This window comes from Brachyhypopomus gauderio, chromosome 14, assembly GCF_052324685.1.
Source record: "Brachyhypopomus gauderio isolate BG-103 chromosome 14, BGAUD_0.2, whole genome shotgun sequence".
Lineage (NCBI taxonomy): Eukaryota > Metazoa > Chordata > Actinopteri > Gymnotiformes > Hypopomidae > Brachyhypopomus > Brachyhypopomus gauderio.
The window spans coordinates 5,343,256-5,363,998 of NC_135224.1; the positions used below are offsets into that span (position 1 = coordinate 5,343,256).

Genomic DNA, 20,743 nt, shown 5'->3' on the forward strand with positions numbered 1-20,743 from the left:
GAAAGGCAACATGGAATATGATTAAGAGTGATTAAAAATGCATCGCACATCTGACTTCACTGGTACAACTTAATGATGTTAATGTGCGTACGGCATTCCGCCAGGCACACGTCAGAACTCACTTCTATGTTGTCGTGTTATTTTTTCACTGTATGGGCACGCCTAAACTATTTTTTTTTATTCCAAAGTGTTGAAAAAAATGTTTTAAGTGTGGTGAGTGCGTCATGCGTCTCCGGCATGGACATTACTGGTGTGTATTGCCATTGGCGTTGTGCCAGGTGACAGTTTGTTCTGATAAGACATCCTGTCATGTACCGTTACACGTATGTTAACCTGCATTTGGTTAGGCTTAAAGAAACCGCTATGACCCTCAGCGTCAAATAAAGTGTCAGAAACTTCATTATTAGAGGAAAAGAGGCGCATCTTTGTCAGTAAACGAATGTGGTCATTTTATTCCATTTTTTAGCAAATGCTGTGATTATATCCCAGAATATATTAAGCCCTCATTAAGACCCGGTAACCTTTACACATCAGATCAGCACAAGGGGTACGGGAGACGATGACCACGGTCGGCTCTGGTGGACAATTTCGGATCATCCGTTGTCATTAGGGTAAGCACTGTTAACAGGTAGTAATGAGAACGAGGCGATAACGTAAATGACAGCTCACTCAGTGCCGGGGGAGGCCGTGCTGTGTGGCCAGTCTGATGGCTGTTTAACCAGCCTTTAGAGACAAGAACAGAGGCAACTCGTGTCAAATATCCAGAGACGTCTCTGCGCATGCGAGAGCAGAAGGAGGAGGGTCCTGCCTCGGAACGCTGTCCCGTGATTGGCTTCAGAGGCGAGGCACCGGTACGGAGGGACGTCTCCGAAGAACTGCGTTCTCTCTTTCTACTCAGTACCTGCAGCTCAGTGGCAGCGTTGCGCTGCATTAAAACCCCCCCACCCCCCCACCACCACCACAGGCGCCCAAAGCCTGTCTCCCCTCTCGACGCCCCACCATGACAAGTTTTCTGCAACATCGGCGGAGCCCAAAAAAATGACATTATATGCTTGAGGGGGAGGTGCTGTCTGCCACAGCCCTGTCAGGCGTTGTCAGGACAAAGCATGATGCCTCCGGAAGGTGCCCGGCGAGGACGGCGGGTGTATCCAAGACGGTGATATCCACGCCCTCCCCAACCGCCCCGCTGCTTTTGTGCTCCAGATAATCAACCCCTGCTCCATTACTGACAGCACGTCCTCCTCTTGAAATCGGTCTCGCCGGGATTCCTCACGCATTCCAACTTTGACTCTCGTCGCTGTGGCCAGCGGAGCAGCCGGTATCGGTCAGGCGCCCCTCGGGGTGCGGTTCAGGACGGGTTCGGGTGGTGTTTTAATCTCCGGGAGGCTGGAGATTAGCGGTGGGGAGTGCACACCTCGCCTGGCGTCTCGCGCCGAGCTTGCGGTGTGTTGCGGTGTGAGTTTCGTTTTGTCCTGCTCTCATTTGATATGCATGTATGTATGCGTTCTTTATTCTCCTCATTCCAGACACTGACAACTGAAAATAAATTAACATTCCAGCTCTTTATGTTTTCCTTCTTTAAGCCGGTGGAGAATACTCAGGGGCGAACCCTCAGAGGTCAAGCGACACTCACAAGCTGTCAATCTGCCCCGCCGTGCCCCCCCAACCCCTTCTTTCTGCCCCCCGCCTCCTTCTTTCTGCCCCACTCCATTCTTTTCGCCTCTTGTTTTTTTCTCCCCCTTCCTATTCATCTGGTTCCTCTCCATCTTAGAAAGTGAAACTCCTTCTTCTCTGGCCGGGTTTGGCCCCGTGGCCTCCCGAGGCAGGCGGAGGCGGTGGGGTTTGGGAAGGGCCTCTCCACCCGTCCCCAACACGCCCGTGTTTCCTGCCAGGAATACTGCACTTCTTTACCCTCCAATCCATCAGTTTTACTTTAATTATATCTTAATTGCCTGCATTTCAGTTTGAGCTTAATGTATATATGTCTGTTGCTCTTTCTACTGCTCTTTTGATAACGTGAGATTTTTTTTTTTCCCCTGTGGATTCATTATTTCCATTCAAGCAGTCATGACTATTTTATCACATTCTTTTTCAGGACAAAAATATATACATATATAGGTCGGAATAGGTCATTACGGCTCGCATTCTGACAAATGACTGGCCCGTGGAAAAAAAAAGAAAAATGAGAACAGGAGAAAAGAAACTAGATGGAGGTTGAGTACGGCGTAAGTCTACCACGCCACACGTCCAACCTGACACCTTCAAATGCTAATGGCCTTTTAACTGCTTTAACGATCCGTCACAATTAACATGTAAAGTAGCTTGAAAACTTAAAAAAAAAAAAGTTGCTAAGGTTTTAGCTGAGTGGTGTGTAGAGAAACAAGTGTCTATCACCAGGGTAAACGTGACTGATAAAGTCGGTCTCATTAGGCTTTTTAAATGATTTCATGCGCGCGCGGAGAATTGACATCTCCCCAGTCCTCCGATCCGTGCGGAATTATGATGCGTCCATCAGCAACGCCGCAAAGCCTCTTAATGCTAAGTAGCTAATCCTTTTATTTCAAGTCGGACCGAATCCAGTCCAAAATCTGCCAGACAAAATGATGTGTTTGGGGACGATGGTGTTTGGCTTCTGTGCTTAAGCTCGCAGACACGAGTCAGCGTGTTCCTCAGCAGGGGGGCGGCGCTGGCTGGGGGGTTCTGCAGGGCTTCAGTGAGGAGTAGACCTTCAGGCTGAAGATCAGCCCCTCCATCATCATCACCCCCCTCGCACACACACACACACACACACACACTTACACACACACGTGCACAAACACACACATGCATGCACTTACACATACACATAGACATATGCACTTTCTTTCTCACACATATACATTCTCTCTCTCTCTCTCTCTCTCACACACACACACACACACACACACACACACACACACACACACACACACACACACACACACCTGCCTTCGTTCCCTCTCCCATCACTGGAGGAGTGCTGTGCTCTGACTCTCAGCTGGCGTGGGGGTGGGTACGGGATTTTCCCTGAGTTTTCCGTGCGCTGATGCCGGCTGCAGTCCTCCTAGCTGAAGGAATTCTGACTGGCAACTCTGTTTCTCCCTCCAACCCGGGAGAAGTGAGATGGTTGAAGCTGTAGGTAGTTATTACCCCTGAAGATCTGGAACTCGCGCCTGTCTCGGTGCGCTTTGCTTGCTGCGTTGCACTACGCACTCGTCAATTTCCGAGTGAGGAAACTACGAGTATGGAGTCATTTATTTCTAATTTTCCTAATAGCAGAGTGGGCTCTGATGAGGCCTGCTTTAATTGACCTGCTTCTGTACTGCAGGAGATCTTGAAGAATCTCCACCACATGCACCAGGGGTGGGAGTACCTTCCTCTTCCTCGGTTAATTTACCTAACCTGCCGAAACAGTGCTTGAAAGTTTTAACAGGGGTTTTTATCAGCAAATAGAGCATATTTGTCTAAGGTTACATTAGGAGCAATTTGAAGAACTAACATTTTGGCTGTGCTGGTACGAGGTTTGTGCAGTCTCTGTGTTTGCTAAATGGAAGATTGTTTTGATTGAAGATTGTGTGCTAAATAGGTTCATCAGAGCAATTCAGTTTCACCATTGGGCCATTTGCTCAGATTTGTCACCCATGATGAATATAGCATAAGCATTTGTAAAAAGTCTATTTAAAAATGACTAGATGAGCTATAGTGACAGGTGGTAGTTAATGGTGATTTGCGTTTTACAATAATTGTAGAAAGATTAATAAATGAGATATAAATATAAAATATTAAGTCTACATCCTCCAGAGGCTAGAACAGACGTGCGTGTTTCCTTTCATCAAGACGCTGTCAGAACCTTCACGGGCTTAATCTAATCTGTTAGCTCTGTCACGGACTGTACAGAGCATAAATATTTAGGCCCATATGTCAAGGAAACGTGTCCATCGAGCTTCAGCATGTATTTAAAAGACAAACAATCTCAGGCAACTTTTTGGAGGTCTCTGATACTGGACTCCGGTTCTTCGTTCTGTTCAGAAACTCTTCAGCTCGCTGGTACAGAGTTTCACCTCGCGTCCTTCTAAACGTTCAGAACCTCAGGGGACGAGGGGAGGTTCCTCCAGCCGGCCACGTGAGGACAGAGTTCATTAGGGCAGTGTGAGTCCTGCCTGCTGGACGTTAACAGCGCAGTACCTGGTCTTTCGCTCCTCCTCCGACACTAATCAGGAGAGTGAACGAGACAGCCGAGTGCTCAAGGAAGGTAGGAGGGCTGGTGTGGGTACGTAATGACTCACTCACACTTCGAGGTGTGAGTTTGAGAGGGTGCGCGTCGGGCGTGTCGGAGATCCCTGCCTACCTGCGCCCGTATTAAACATGCAGGAGAGGGTGGAGGAAGGAGCATTGGGAAGGATGTGGTTGGTGGTCTAGGTTGAGATGAAAAAATAATTTGGTTTGTGGGTGAGTGCTTATATATAAATATACATTCACACTCACACACACACACACACACACACACACACACACATATATATATATATATATATATATATATATATATATATATATATATATATATATATATATATATGTGATATGTGTATACATACGTGCGTGTGTGTGTGTGTGTGCATGAACATGTGCGTGTCGAGGACTATAAATGCGTGGGGCAGGCCAGGCCGACGCACCATCCATCTTCAGTGTTTGACATATGTTATAACGAGGCTTCTCTTCCCCTGGGTCTCGGACTGTAACCTTTGCCAACGCAGACAAAGCAGTGTGGGTTGGTTTGAGCCTTCCCTCGAGATAAGGGATGAGAAGAGAGAAAAAAAAATAGAACAAAAAACAAAAAGAGAAATGTTTACGCAGCCCTTTCATGTTGTCAGACGGAGACGCCGCGTCCACCGGCTTGTGTCACCTCCAGCAGCCGTTTCTGATGTTAGATACACAACGACAGTCAACCCAGTAGCATCTTGGCACGCCACCTAATTAGCTTGGCAAAACAGAGGGAGATGCTGAGTTTACCACAGGTGAACTCCACGTGCTCAGAAGTACTCGGGTTTGACAGTTTGGCTTGGCAAGCCGCGAGAGACGGTTTAGCGGAGACGGGCGTGAGCGCCAGCCGGGCGCTGATGAGGAGGGAAGGGAGGCCTGCGTTGGCGGAGGAGCAGGACGTCCAAGGTGGCCGCGCTTCTGTGGGAAATCACATGAAAGAGGCAGTCTGGCGGGCATCAGCGTCGCTCCGCGGGGCCGCCTGGCCCGGTGATATCTTCCACGGGGGTCAGGGGTCACCCGCAGTCACGCTTCAAACATCCAGAGGGAGATTAACCTTCGAAAATAATGCAGGCTGGAGCGCGGCACCTGCAGGGGCGCCGGGGAAACTCGCTGCTTGGAAGGATTTCTTTACGTCTTACGTTTTCTTTGTTGGAGTTTGAGAGACGTTCCGGCACGGCGCTCCAGAGGCCAGGCCATCGTCGTGGCTCACAGGCAGAACTTCAGAGACGGAAAAGGTTTTAGGAGACCCAAACTGCAAACGACTTCTGAACGAGTGCTGGAGTCACACTTTCATGTGTTATCGCTGTAGACATATATCTGAAAACCACTTTTACCATTAACAAAGACATTTTTGTTTGTGAGTCTCGCCCGCTCGGCTCAGTTGGTTTCAGATGATTGGTATCAAAGTTTAGAGAGCTTTGCTTTTACAGTTTTTACAAAAATGTTGTTCTCTGTCCATTTGCATCTAGATTCTTTTCTACCAAAGCCAGTGGTTATACCCTGTAATTTTTTTTTTGTGAAGATTTTCAGTGTAGTATTTTAAATGGGGGGCTGAATAGTTTAATTTGACTCTTTGCAAAACACAGATGTTGCTCTTCAACTTCTTTTGTGTTACTCTGGAGTATTAAAAGCCATTAGAAAAGTGGCCCATCAGATAGCAAACCATTACAGTCGCCCATTTTGGCTAAATTGCCTGTTTGCTTTGACTTCACAGACAGTTATGTCTCATTCCCTGATCTGAGCAGATACACTTCACCCAGCTGCTATCAGTGTGAAGGGTTCCTTTTGCAACCAAGTGTACCTCATTCATGTTTTATAGCGTCACCGTAAATAAAGTCGTAATTATGATGTATCGATGTTGCGGAATGTGGCCGCATTGGTTCAAACGCCGGATAGCGCTTGCAGCTGGCGTGAGAACGGCGTCCCCGATTCCCACGTTACCGAACGTTGACCTCTTTCCCTGTTGCAGATGGAGGATGAGTGGTGAAGACCCTCAACGGAACACTGAGCGCTGACCCTCGCTACGCCTGGATACGTCCGGATACGCCCGGATACGCGGTCGCCGCGCCCCCCCGCCCCTCTTCCTCGTCCAAAGCCCCGTCGCTGACCGGCATCAGGAGGTTGTTCTCAAAGAACAAAATGGCCCCTCCTGTGTGCGGATGTCTGCTGCTCTCCGGCCTCCTCTTCTCCGTGGCCTTTTACCAGTGCTCTGAAGGTAAGATCATCTCTGCTGTGCTGCTCCTCCCGGGTTCCTCTCCCTGACGCACGTACACACTCTCACCATAATGGGTTTTGTGCGTGGGGAGCTTTCAGGGTTCTCCTCCCATGACGTGACCTTTGCATCGCGGCACGTCAAACGGGAGCAGGCGTTTTACGTCGAAGCCTCTCGTCTGCAAACTGTACAGCGCATCTCAGTGGCGCTCAGAGGATTAGTGTCGTTTTTTCACTTCCTTTTTTTGTATGTTGTCCTAAAGGGCCTGTAATCATACACTTCCCATGAGGACTAATCCAGTTAAATTGTGCGGATTAACTAATAAGAGCAGGCGGTAGGTTAGATGATGATGAGTTTGTAATTCTTTTTCCCATCACCTCTGCACCTGGCTGTATGAAACATCTCACTTGGCTGAGTGCCAGAGAGATGAATTCAGGAGGTGAAACGAATGTTTGTAATAATCTCCTCAGAAAACACCAGTTACTGCTCCTTTAGTCCACGGCTCTTTAGCTGTGATTACCATGTTTGGTTTCCTTTATAAATGTACTGACAAAATGTGCTGCCTTTTCATAGCGTCACACACACACACACACACACACACACACACACACACACACACACACACACACACACACACACACCCACACACCCACACACACACACACACACACACACACACACACACACACACACACACACACACACCATCACAAACTACTTACACTAACTTGTTTGCAGAATGATTTATTTATTTATTTTTTCACATTCCCTGTCTGTGTGTTTTTAGAACAAGAGTTGATTTAATCACATACTTGTGTGCCAAACATTGATTACTGCAAAACCCAAGAAAGCGAACGAGAGGGAATGAAAAGGAGGGGAGAGAAAGGGAGGGGGAGAAAGAGAGGGAGAGAAAGGGAGGGAGAGAAAGGGAGGGAAAGAAAGTGAGGGAGGCTTTCTTTATAGATCTGCTCCTTCTTTCTCCTTGTTGTACACTGTTGTGGTTTCCTGTTGTAGCTGGAGTTAACCATGGCCATGGAAAACGCTTGTGTTTGGGTCAGAACAGCTGGCAGTTTTTCTGTCATATAAGTTTAGAAGAACCCTTCATTGTTGGATGAGGGCTGTATAATTGGGCCACATACAAGGTTTTTTTTTTGTGTGTGTGTTTGAGGTACTTTCTTTGGTATGCAGGAAGTTCAGGTTTTTGGTTTCACTCGACATGAAGGCTTCTAGCTCCATGAGTGATTGTTCACCCATCCATCAGTAGTGGAATGTGTGTGGGTTTCTCTGAAAACAATGTCTTATCCATCCACAAGCCATTTACCTTCTTCCAACCCCCTCGTAAGACTTGCCTTTTTTCAGGAATAAACCACATTTCTTTGGGGGACCTCACAAAAGGGTCTCTCAGGAGCTCACCCTTATTCTGTGGCTGATGACAGTCTTTGTAATCGACCACACAAAAACACCCTGCACACGCTTCGGAAATTCAAACGAAACTCCCATTTCGAAAGTTCTCAATTTTTGCACCTTGGTATGTTCTCCTAGTCAAACATCAATCTTGGGCATCAGAGGTGATGCGTGTCAGTAGGAGACCAGCTCTAAATGGGCTTTAATGTCGTCACCACTCTGGGCTGTGGTTCCTTGTCAGATCTCCATGGTACCTCCCGCGTAAACGCGCTTTCCCTTACCTGAACACCAACAGCTGTGTTTCCTTTGTGGTTTGATGTGAAAATATGTAAACATAGGCTGCTGTCTGCCATGATCACAGCAGTGCTGCCTCGGAGAGGTTTTAATAATCCACTTCTCCTCTCCTCCCACAACCCCTCAGTCCCTGTGGTTCTAATGCTGCCCTAATCCCCATCACACTTATTTGCATCTTTTGTCGTCCTGTCCCACTGGCAGAAAAACTAAAAGATGCCTTAAAGGACTGGGAGGGGAGGAGGGGGGGGTCACCATTCCTAGGGGTGGGTGGGCTGATTCGTGGCTGCACAGACGTACGTTACAACGAGACAAAACACGCAGCCACAAAGGTGGGACTGGGGTCCAGGCTGGACACCTGCCGCTCCGCCGTAAATTCTCCTAATTGCGATCTTCAGAGCGAGGCGGGAGGCGGGGTGTCGTGCACCTTTGGCGTCCGGGCCGTTGGCGTGGCGTGGCGTCGGGGCACGTGTGGCGTTAATGCCTGGAACGCCCCAGACGGGAGCGAGCTGACAGCGCGGGCCGCCACAACAGACGTGGGCGCTGATGAAACGATCCGCGTCAAACTCGGCGTCGGGACAAAACTGCAGGCAGAGCGCCGAGCCGCTGTCTTACGTGTTTTTAAAAGAGTTTGGCTCTCCGACAAGAGACTGGGAGACACGCTGTCAGCTTGGGCGCTGCTTGTTTGCCAAATGCATTTAAGTAGCGAGGAAGCTGGAAACGTTAATGCATTGTGTAAATGAAGCAGCTTCTGTATTAAATCACAGAAGTGCAATTGGGTAGAACACGTCTCCTCCGACACCGAGGTGTTTTCTGGCTGTTTTAGGAACACTGAAACCCCCCCCCCCCCCCCCCTTTTTTTTTTTTGTTGTTGTTAATCAGCTGTACTCAGCCACACTGAAAATCCCATTAAAGGCTGCGGTGTTTAATTGGAGAGGGTCCACGCTGTGGAGACGGAATGACAAGGTGCAGCCGTAGTCACAGGGGCCTAAATCCCATCAAACGCGCGCTCAGGAGCCAACGACTGCACGCTTTATTAGTCATGGCCAGTCGAGCAGTTTCCTGGAATCGCATCAGATAAACTTTGTGAACTTTGGGTTCTGCACACGGGCGGAATAAATAATGTCGTGACCCCGCGCAGGGTCCCGCAGTGCTGAGTCGGCGGAGTAACCCCCGCCGTGTCCTGTCTGCTGCGGTCGTGCTCCTGGCCGGGACGTCGTGCCACTGAGCGGGACACGGGCCCGACACTCCGGCCACCACAGGGCACGGCTTCAAAGCTGTCCTGCCGTTATTAAATAAAGATTTCCGATTGGTGCGCCGAGGAGAGCTGGACTGTAAATCCCGCTGTTCTGGAACAATCCCCGAGCGCCTCCTCCCTGAGCGAGGCTCACGGCTCGCTGGAGCTCACCTGTCAGCTGACCACGGCTTCCAGCTCTCGTCGAGAACAAGCCGAGAGTCGGACTGTCATTAGGCGTAACCAGACATCTGTCCGCCGCCATAAACGCCCGGCCTGCCTTCACGCCTTCACGCTCAGTTTGTCTTTGTTTTGATTGCGCTTTTTTTTTTGGGTCGTTCGTGTCTGTAACGTAGGGGCAGCCGTAGTGAATGATCACCGCGATCCCAGCGGGGGATCACGGCCGCGGGACGCTCCGACGAGTGCCGAACAAACATGCGGGAGCGATGATTTATCCGTCCCCCCACCCCTCACTACCCTCCCGCTCGTCTGAAACCCTGACTCGGGACTGGGCCCATCTGGCCCTGACAGAGATGTTAGCAGTGACTGGTCCACCGTGTCGCCAGCGAGAGTTTGACCAGCACCTCTTGACGTCGAGTTCATAATGAGACACGGAACATCTTGACGTTGAGTTCATAATGAGACACGGAACATCTTGACGTTGATCTCATAATGAGACATGGAACATGTGAGCTCCCCGCCCCCCCGCTGCACTCCAAAGGGCTCCAGATCTCCACACCCCTATCTGATCTTCTTGTTGACATTAAACAGAGAGATTATCTGCTCTTCCATCTGAAAATAAAGGAGATCTCTTCAAACTAAAAGATCCTGATTAAATCTCAGTTCCAGTTAAAGGCTGCGCATTTCTGGGGTGTGTGTCTCCCCCCCAAAAAAAAAAAAAATTGTAAAATTAAAAATAACTAGACCAAACTGTCATTTATTACTGTGGCTAATGAAGTAAGAAGGCCTGGATCTGAAACCCGTAATTTCCCAGCAAACACACACATTTAAAGCGGCATGTAGGGAATACGCACATGTGCACAGTAAAGAAATGGGTTTAGGAAATAAGTCAGCTAAGTGCACCAGTGATGCGCATTTGAATACAGCCACAGAAAGTGATTCTCAGAAGTCACTCACGTGGATCCATTTTGCATGGCAGATATGTTCTTCTCTGTAATAAAGGTTTTTGTAACTCACAATAAAGTCCTTAAAACAACAACATTAAAAAACAGGTCTGAAAGCAAGAGTGAGATTTTTAAACAATACCCCCCCCCTCTCCTCCCCCTCTTTTGGAAAAATACTGAAATGCAATATCACCCTGTATGTGGTGAAGTGCAGGTTTGGGGCAGGATGAGTGTGTGGGCTGCGAACGGCGTGCTCGCTCTCTCTGAAGGTCTTGGCTCTCTGCCACAGCTCCCTGCCTCAAAGCAGCTTTATTGTCTATTTACATCTGATTGTAAAACGGCCCCGTCTCTACGCCCAGGTGATGAACAGGCACCTCGTCTAACGGGCTGGGAACCGGAGCTCCTGGTGGTTTGATTTCGGGGACCTGGACCCGTCTTAAATCTTAACCTTGCTGACAGCATCATGGCGTTGCTGACCGTTCTCACCCTCTGGTGTCTGGGCAATGAGCTTGCAGATTACCACCTACTTAAGCGGTCCCCGGGAATCGAGGGCCCCTTCTGGACATGCTACGGCCCATCAGGGCCCGAGATCTCTTTACTTTGCTTCTGTCTGCCGCGGATGTGGAGATTAAGGGCAGATAAAGAAGAGAGAAGCAGGCGGGTTTGAAAGAACACTTTCCCCTAATGTAAGCTCTCGGAGTCGGTTTCATTCACCACGCGGTTGGCTTCTCCGACAGCTGTTATGACAAAGCAGCATTTTTAATCTACAGGAGAAGCTTTTAACTTTAATCAAATTGTCGGGATCGACTTGCAACAATGGAAAATTACTCTGTGCTTGTAAACCAATATTTACTCGAGACTTTCTGGAGATGAGGACCAGGGATCAGGAGAACATCTACCCTGGTTGCATTCATTTCAGAAATGCAGGTCTTATTAGGATTTCATTATACACACTGCATGGTAGAAGGCCAGACCGACAATGAAGTGCTGTAAATCTGAGGTAATAAGCAGAATGGAATGGTCAAGGCAATGTTGGCTTTACACACACACACACACACACACACACTCACACTCACACACACACACACACTCACACACACACACACACACACACACACACACACACACACACACACACACACACACACAGCAGTAAAGTTAAAAAGCATGCTAGCCTATCGCCTTCCTTATTCAACATGACATAACTGCTTGGAATTTTAATTTGTGCACGGCCTTTTAAGAGATACGCCCTTCTTAGTTTAATAACGATTCTCATTATTGGCACAACTCTTTTGAGCCCGTTCAAAAGCCGTCCAGTAACTTTGGGTTAAAGTAAGAAATATGTTCACAGATCTCTTTAGCGTTGGAGCGGGCCGAGACTGCAGCGTGCGGCGGCCGTGTTGATAGCGTAATGAGAGTGGTATGCTAATAGCAGGGAGAGCAGGTGTCAAGGCCGGGTCAGCGCCAGAAGAGTGCACGCCACCGCTCCAGCATCAGCGCTTCAGTACCAGCGCTTCAGTACCCCGCGTGGGCCGCGTTTCTGCCCTTTTCTCCCTGAGTGAGGGCAGAATAAAGGGTACCGGGTCACCAGTGAACAAGAGTCAGCCGGGCTGATTTTCACATAGAAACAGGCCCAGATAATCCCCCCCCTCCCTAGGTAGACACACACACACACACACACACACACACACACACACACACACACGCGCACACTGCGGCTCAGGAAATTCAATGAGTGCTTTTTGAAACAGGGAGGGAGTGGAGGTGAAAAATATGCTGAATAAAAGCACACAAAGGTTTTTCTTGTTTGCTTTTCCCCGTCTCCGGTGACCCCTGCGTGTAGCGTATTCTCCTGCTGAGAGCACGGGGCAGGAAGGCAGGGGTGGGGGCAGAGAAATGGGCCGGGGGCCGTGAGGGTGGGGGTGAGGGTGGGGGTGAGGATGGGGGTGGACGTGAGGGTGGAGGTGATGGTGGGGGTGGACCTGAGGGTGGAGGTGAGGGTGAGGGTGGACGTGAGGGTGGACGTGAGGGTGGGGGTGGACGTGATGGTGGACGTGAGGGTGGGGGTGGACGTGATGGCGGACGTGAGGGTGGGGGTGGACGTGAGGGTGGGGGTGGACGTGATGGTGGACGTGAGGGTGGGGGTGGACGTGAGTGTGGGGGTGGACGTGAGTGTGTGGGTGGATGTGAGGATGGGGGTGGACGTGAGGGTGGGGAGTCTAGGGAGTTTTTCCTCGCCACTGTCGCCTTGGCTTGCTCATTAGGGATCTGGACCCATAGTATTGTTAAACCTTTTAAATCCTGTAAAGCGCTTTGTGACAACATGTGTTGTGAAAAGCGCGATACAAATAAACTTTGAAACTTTGACGTGAGTGTGTGGGTGGACGTGAGGATGGGGGTGGACGTGAGTGTGGACGTGAGGGCATCACCTGTATGCTGATGACACAATCTTGTATGCCACTGGCCCCTCCCCTGCTTCTGTGGAAAAAGGTCTCCAGGACAGTTTTATTCAAATTCAACAGGCTTTTTGTACCCTCAATCTAACGCTAAACTCCTCTAAGACCAAAGTTATGTGGTTTAGTCGAAAAGGGATGGAATCCTCTCCTCCTCTAAAGATCTCATCCATCGAGGGTAAGGTTCTGGAATTGGTCAACACTTATAAATATTTAGGCATTTGGTTAGACAGTTCACTATCATTTTCCCATCATATCTCCATGTTACAATTAAAGATTAAGGCAAAACTCAGTTTTTTATACAGAAATCGTTCTTCATTTACTATAGCGGTCAAACTTATGCTCATTCAAATGACTATACTTCCTCTGTTTGATTATGGTGACATTATCTATCAATCAGCTTCCAAATCCTTGCTTCATAAGTTGGACACTCTCTATCATTCTGCCATACGGTTTGCAACAAACGCTCCATTTAGAACTCATCATTGTACGCTCTACTCATCTGTTAACTGGCCCTCTCTGTTCACTCGACGTAAAATTCACTGGTTTACCTTTATCTACAAAACTCTACTTGGTCATTCACCTCCTTATCTATGTAATTTACTGCAAATAGATTCAGCTACATATAACACAAGGTCTTCATCATATATTAAGCTAAAACCTTCTAAAACATCTACTGCTCTAGGCTGTACTGCATTTCAACATGCTGCTGCCAATGACTGGAACAAACTGCAAGAAACCCTAAAATTGGACACTTTTATTTCATTAACTGCCTTCAAGGACTGCATTAAGAAATTACTTATTGATGCTTGTAATTGTTCTTAAATTTTTTATCTTCTTTACTTCTCTTTTTCTTTTTTTCTGTTTCTCTTTTCTTCTCAAGTGTCCTGTGGCGCTTGTCAGGCCGCCATTGTAAATAAGAATATTGTTCTTACTGGCTTGCCTGGTTAAATTAAAGGTTAATAAATAAATAAATAAAGGGTGGGGGTGGACGTGAGTGTGTGGGTGGACGTGAGTGTGGGGGTGGACGTGAGGGTGGGGGTGGACGTGATGGTGGACGTGAGGGTGGGGGTGGACGTGATGGTGGACGTGAGGGTGGGGGTGGACGTGATGGTGGACGTGAGGGTGTGGGTGGACGTGATGGTGGACGTGAGGGTGTGGGTGGACGTGATGGTGGACGTGAGGGTGGGGGTGGACGTGATGGTGGACGTGAGGGTGGGGGTGGACGTGATGGTGGACGTGAGGGTGTGGGTGGACGTGATGGTGGACGTGAGGGTGGGGGTGGACGTGATGGTGGACGTGAGGGTGTGGGTGGACGTGATGGTGGACGTGAGGGTGGGGGTGGACGTGATGGTGGACGTGAGGGTGTGGGTGGACGTGATGGTGGACGTGAGGGTGGGGGTGGACGTGATGGTGGACGTGAGGGTGGGGGTGGACGTGATGGTGGACGTGAGGGTGGGGGTGGACGTGATGGTGGACGTGAGGGTGAACGTGTGGGTGGGGGTGGACGTGAGTGTGGGGGTGGACGTGAGTGTGTGGGTGGACGTGAGGGTGGGGGTGGACGTGAGTGTGTGGGTGGACGTGAGGATGGGGGTGGACGTGAGTGTGTGGGTGGACGTGAGGATGGGGGTGGACGTGAGTGTGTGGGTGGACGTGAGTGTGGGGGTGGACGTGAGTGTGTGGGTGGACGTGAGGATGGGGGTGGACGTGAGTGTGTGGGTGGACGTGAGTGTGTGGGTGGACGTGAGTGTGTGGGTGGACGTGAGTGTGGGGGTGGACGTGAGTGTGTGGGTGGACGTGAGGGTGGGGGTGGACGTGAGTGTGTGGGTGGACGTGAGTGTGGGGGTGGACGTGAGTGTGGGGGTGGACGTGAGGGTTCATGTGAGGATGGGGTGGACGTGAGTGTGGGAGGTGTTCTGGCGGGACAGGCTGGGCTGGGGCGGCGTCCGTCAGCACCGTCTCCCGGTGTGCGGCTGGGTTATCGGGGCTCTGACCCAACCTCTTCGCTCGGCCGGCTGAAGGAAACGTGCAGATGGTGCGATGGACAGTGGAGGACAGGACGGAGATGATCACGACAAGGTCATCCCACTTAATGAAGTCAATCAGAGTCATGGATGTTCACAGAGATAATTAGGCCTGCTGAGATGTATCTGTCCCACACCCCCACCCTCACCCCACCTTTCAAACTCACAACACCACCCACATGCTCGTGGGAAGGGGAAAGAAAAAAACTGCAAGGAGAACTTTTAGTGGCTCACTAAATCGTGCCCGTGTTCCTCTGACATTTAAATCCCAGCTAAGTCTCCCAGGCTTGTGTGTGCGTGTGAACGTGTCTCCTGCACACCCGTCTTATCCTGATTTACATGTTTTTCTATCTGCTCTGCGCAGAAAAGCGCAGGTCATGCGCCAGAAGGGGGCGGGGGGTGGGGGTGGGGGTGTGGGTGGGTGGGGGCTCACCTCCGCGTCCATTATGGCCTTCACACCTCGGGGTTGTAACTCGTGCCGGTTAACGTGTCGGTGGGATGATGAACGCCGGGCACAGCCGCCTCGTTCAGACGCGAGACTGCCGACGGGACGCTGCGTGATCAACATCGTTAACGACGGTGGCGGTTTAGACTGCACACACCCCCCTCGCCATTTAACGTTGTAGTTTCAATACGATTTTGACACGGCGGAAAAGGAAAGGTCGTCTCTCCTTAGAACGCACAATCCTAAATAATAGACCGTACACACACCTTAATGGTTTTTACTTTTAATAATGACATCCATCCTGATGTATAACTACGTGAGCATTAGGGTGCCCCCCACACCTGGGGCTGTGATGTGGGGAACTCCTCGAATCTTCATGCTAAGTGTGTGATGCACGTACGGCATAAAGACAGTTGCGGTTGAGGCATATGTTTGCGTTTAATTGAATTTCTGCTGCGCCACAGGGCTTGTTCTCCTCCACAGCTGTGCTACCTTCTCTGAGGTGTTAATTGAAATATGTGTTGCACAGGCAGACTGGAGACACTCTCCAGTTAAAATGATCTCATTTGATCTCATTAACTCTAACTGTCTCCTAATGGGGTTCATTCATTATTAGCAAAATTTACTTTTTAGGATGAAGCGTGTTTTGCTACAGATCCGTATCCAGACGTCGCTGTGCTGGGGAACTCTGGGAAGACATTTAAGACCCCTTTTTTTCTTTTCCTTAAACAAGATATCAAATGTATTGTTAATCTCAATGGCTTTTTATGGCCTGTGACTGTATTAACAGATGATAATCTCGTCCCGCACCACGGTGTGGGAGCGTCAGCATTTCTGTAGGTCACGGGGGCTTTTGTGGCGCTGATTCGTCTGCATCTGCCTTGTCACTGAACTCCGCTCCCTCTCTGGGCCCTGGCAGGATTTATTATTTTTGAGCCTCCTTGACCACATGGATTACGCATCTATTAAGCTGTCACAGTTATGAAGGAAATTCAAGTGATATGCAAAAATACAGCAGTGCCTTATATAACATTAGCCGAGTCTCACTGTGACTGAGGATAGATATATGAATATGAATTTAGAAGAAATAACCCACTCACTGAAAATAACTATTCTAAAACACAGCGAGCTGGAAAACTGTATTTCTTCGCTTGAAGAACTGATATAAAAAAATTATTACAGACATATATCAAATATAGCCTATACGGATATGTTAAAAGACATAGGCATAGATTTCATAATAGACATATTCCAAAGCTATTTTCGCTTTGAGTACTGAAGCTTGAGGCCTCTGTCACTGTGGAGAGAGACACGGTGATTCCCCATCTCATTTCCTGGGACATTTCTAATGATTGTAAATTCTATGGGTTTTGTGAAAAGCCGTAATATGGATTACCTTTGTAATCCTCTGAGGATTATGAGTGTATGCTTCATTACAATTTATCCTCCGCTTGGAAGCCCGCTCTCGAGCGGAGTTTTGAGGCGATGTCGGAGGTGTTGGCGGTGGTTGAGGAAAGGTTAAGGGTCATGTATCCTATTAATAGAGAAATGAGCTGCAAATTGCAGAAAGGCACCACTCTGCCATAAGGGACGCCGTCCTGATTGATTTTTTCGGCAGCCAGCTTGGGCCAGCGCCTAAACATATGGGCTGGACGACCTTTTGACCTGCTGGATGTTGTTGGACTCGCTTCTAGATGACAGCAATTTAAAGTGGGAAGTTATTTTCAGAATAAATAAGCTTGTTGAATAGCAAATTATCACCATGTCCTAGTTGGTGTTTTCCCCCTGTGGTTTTGGGATTTGCATACCACCAAAACGCCCCCCCCCAGTGGTGACACCGGGGGTGCACACAGCCCTCGGACGTGAACATCATCACAGTCGTAAAAAAGCTGTTTGTGGAGTGCGGCGGGGAGTCGGGCGTGACCACGCGGAGGCCGTTTGTCGGGAGGAACACGTGCACCTCCAAACCAGGGAGGAGTTGCTTTATACAGTGAGGGGCCTCTCCACCCTTTTCATGAGAGCCCGAGGGTGGGAGAGGGAGGAGGTGGTGGTGGTGGTGGGGTGGAATCCAGGAGCCTGGATGGAGCAGTGGCGGGACCTACACCCGTGGAGGTAGCCTCACTCCAACAATCTCCTCCGTCACGCGTGGTTTGAAACAGAAGAGCGGCGGGCGGAGGCTAAGAACACCCACTCGCCGTTCAGGAGACACGAATCAACACGCTCAGCATGAAGCGGCGGGCGGGAGGCCGTGTGCTCGCGGGGCGCGTAAGACGCACCAGGACCAAACCTTCCTCGTGAATACAAATCGACGACGGCCGCAACCCGAGACGGGGGGCGGGCGGCCGGCTCGCGCAGACCCGGCCGGGGGGCGCGATCGGTCCGGGGAAACGGACTCCCGCCGCAGATGGGCCAGCCGCGCTTCTCTCCAGCGCTATTTCCGAACGCATATATCGGAATTTCAGAGTTCTCAATAGCACCTCGCCGGGAAGGCTGGTTTTAGCCTTCAGGGTTAGTCATCTCATCCCTCCACTTCCTCCAGGAGCTGCTCACCGCAAGCGAGTGTGGGGAGGGACGGTGTTACCCGAGACGGCGGGGCAGTGGACCCGAGTCCCCAGCACAGCCGGGCTGTGGCCACACACTCCAGTATCATACCGCTCTCCTTCTGACGAGAGCCTTCTCAAATCCTGCCTGTTCGCCTTCGCTGCGTGATAGCAGCTCACCCTAATAGCACAGATTTTACGCCACATCTTGTTAGCGAGACAGTTGTTTCAGACTGAATTTGTTTTGGGCAATATACTTTCCTTATCAAAAGTGCACAGTTGGCATCAGAACTTTTAAATAGTTTTTTTGTCCTTGCATGGATTCCAGATATGTTTAATATTTGATTTGTGTCAGAGGGATTTAGCTCTTTGCTTTTTGAAGTGTTTTTGTTGATGAGAGAGTTCACAACACAGGCATTCTTCTTCTTTAGTGCTTCATTAGTTGCGGTATGGAAAGAAAACGGCGGGGAAGCCGAGAGCTGCAGGCGACCCGCGCTGGGGGAGCGGCGTGGCCGTGCCGTGTTCCCCAGGAGAAGCGGCTCAACGTCCCCCCGATTTCACCCGCCTCTCTGAAATGTCTTGGAAAACCTCGACTTCGTCTCTGGGCGCTTACAGTAGCGTAAGCTCGGCTTTGTGGGTCGGCGGCGTTACGCAGGAGTAAACGCAGTGGGAACAGCTCTTAACTCTTGGAGTCCCCCTTTCTTCTCAAGATGTTCCCAGTTGGTAATATCAGGAATGAAACGACAAAAAAGACAAACGGAGAGGAGGAGCCCCTGCAGAGGCCGTGGTGGGGCCTCACGTCCTCCTTTGAAGGAGAAAGTCTGTCCCCCTCCCCACCTTCTCCACCTCCTCTCTCCCTCCCTCCCTCTCTTCATCCCTTTCCCTGAGAAACATCTCCAACAGGGCCTCAACCACGGGACAATGGAGAAGGTCCCGGGGGGGGTTTGGGGGGGCAGAGGCGACAGCCTCGCAATTTGCATGCAGCTGTTTGCCGTTTCCACGGCCACAGTGGCCAATCAAAGGATCATTAATGAAGGATGACAAGCGTTAGCCGGAGCTCAGAGCCCCAGTTCACGCCGGCCGGGCTCCGCCAGCCCCGGAGAAACTTCCCCCCGAACTGCCGTGTTGTGCCTCTCGAGCAGCGGTGTTCCATAAATGAGCCGTGAGGGAGGGGGCAGTGGCGTGGGTGGGTGGGTTTAGGGGAGGGGGGGTGTGCGAAGGGGGTGTCACGCAACATAGAACAAAGCGGCGGACCAGCACAACGATGCGTGCTGAGGCCGTCCGAGAGCTCGTTAGCAGCCATGTGAGAGTTCGTTAGTGCTGATGCGAGCGTTCGTTAGCGTCAACAGGAGCTCGTTACCGATCACCGCTTCTGATGATCCAAACGTGTGTGCTAGCGCGCCGACGTTCTCTCAGACGTTCAGATCAGCACAAGCCAGAGTGTCAATCCTCTCAATCTCTGCCTGGGTTTTTCTTTTTTTTTTTGCCTCCTTTCTGGAGACATTCATCTGAGCTCCAGCGCCACATCCAATTCTGAAGGTGTTGATAGAAAACAAAATTTGTATTATAGAAGGGGTGCTTACCCGTAAATTATGGTCGGCGGAACAACACAAAGGGGAGGTGGCCAGAATGCACCTCACGTGAATGACTCTATTGGCTGCGCTTGCATGTGTGTGCTGAATAGGCGGATTAAAGGTGCAGGCCAAGGAAGTCATAAGAAGGACTACGTTTCCCAGCCCCTGACCAGAATGCTTGATAAGGCCCGGTGTCAACAAGATCAGGAGAAAGGGGATGGCAGCCAATTACATCGCGGTTAGGGTAGTTGCCATGGTAGATGGGATTGAGCATTGTCTGTAATATATTATTTACCGACCAGGATGCCTATTTAATGTGATTTCATTTAAAACAAAGAGGGAAGTGAATAGAGATGGCGGCCTTGCCGGGCTGAGCTGTTTCTCCTCCTCTCTGCCTCTTTATCTTCAGCGTCGGCTGCTGCTGGCGGTCGACCGTGCAGGACTTGGCCGAGTCCTGCAGGTACTTGGAATTCAATTGGGGCTTTTTGCAGCTCGGGGCCCTGTTCCCGGGCTCCTCAGAGAAAGCCGTACAGTAGCAGGTCCAAATACGAGCCCGGTTCTGTGAGCTCAACTGTTCTGATCTCCGCTGTCCCGGGCTCCACAGGAGGGCCTTCTCTGGCAAGGTTTTTAAAGTGCATTCTGTGATTGTTGGATCACCATGTGGTCACCTTGTGACTTGATTTTGTAAGAAAGCTGAAAGAATGATCTGCAGACACGATGCCCCCCCTCTCACGCTCAGATTGAGCTCTAGATGCAACAATCAATAGTCAGTAGGCCAAAGGAGCATGTTTTGAAGTCCAGACTAGATTTTGTTCACCGCATGGCTCCTAAAACCCCTTATTTCAGCTAGCGTGAATAACTGCTAAAGTTGCTCTGAGCCTCAGAGGTGAGCTGCCTTCCAGAGTTATGTTTAAATACACTACAGTTCATGCAAATAAAAACCACAGAGTAAGATTTACAGAGATGGTCTATCAGGAACGGTGGAGAGGTTCGGCCGTCCCAGCTTATGGATTGCGATGACCTGGGGGTCTGGCTTGATAAACTGACTGCCTGATTCTGAATGGCATTGTAATTAGTTGTCAGAGATAGGTTCCCAGGTTAGTCCAGATACTCCCCTGTCCCTGTTATTGATTTAGCTCTGTTTCTTGCCTCTGGGCCCCG

The 20,743-nt window shown here is 50.0% G+C and overlaps 1 protein-coding gene across 12 annotated transcripts in view; it reads left to right on the forward strand.

The window, feature by feature from the left end:
* Window positions 1-20,743, forward strand: part of adgrl2b.1 (adhesion G protein-coupled receptor L2b, tandem duplicate 1) — a 106,030-nt gene that overhangs the window by 14,149 nt on the left and 71,138 nt on the right. For all 12 annotated transcript variants that reach the window (XM_076972036.1, XM_076972040.1, XM_076972039.1 and 9 more), the window contains exon 2: window positions 6,251-6,496. In XM_076972036.1, the coding sequence (XP_076828151.1) occupies window positions 6,421-6,496 (76 nt within the window). In that variant the 5' untranslated portion in view covers window positions 6,251-6,420. The remainder of the gene's footprint in view (window positions 1-6,250; window positions 6,497-20,743) is intronic.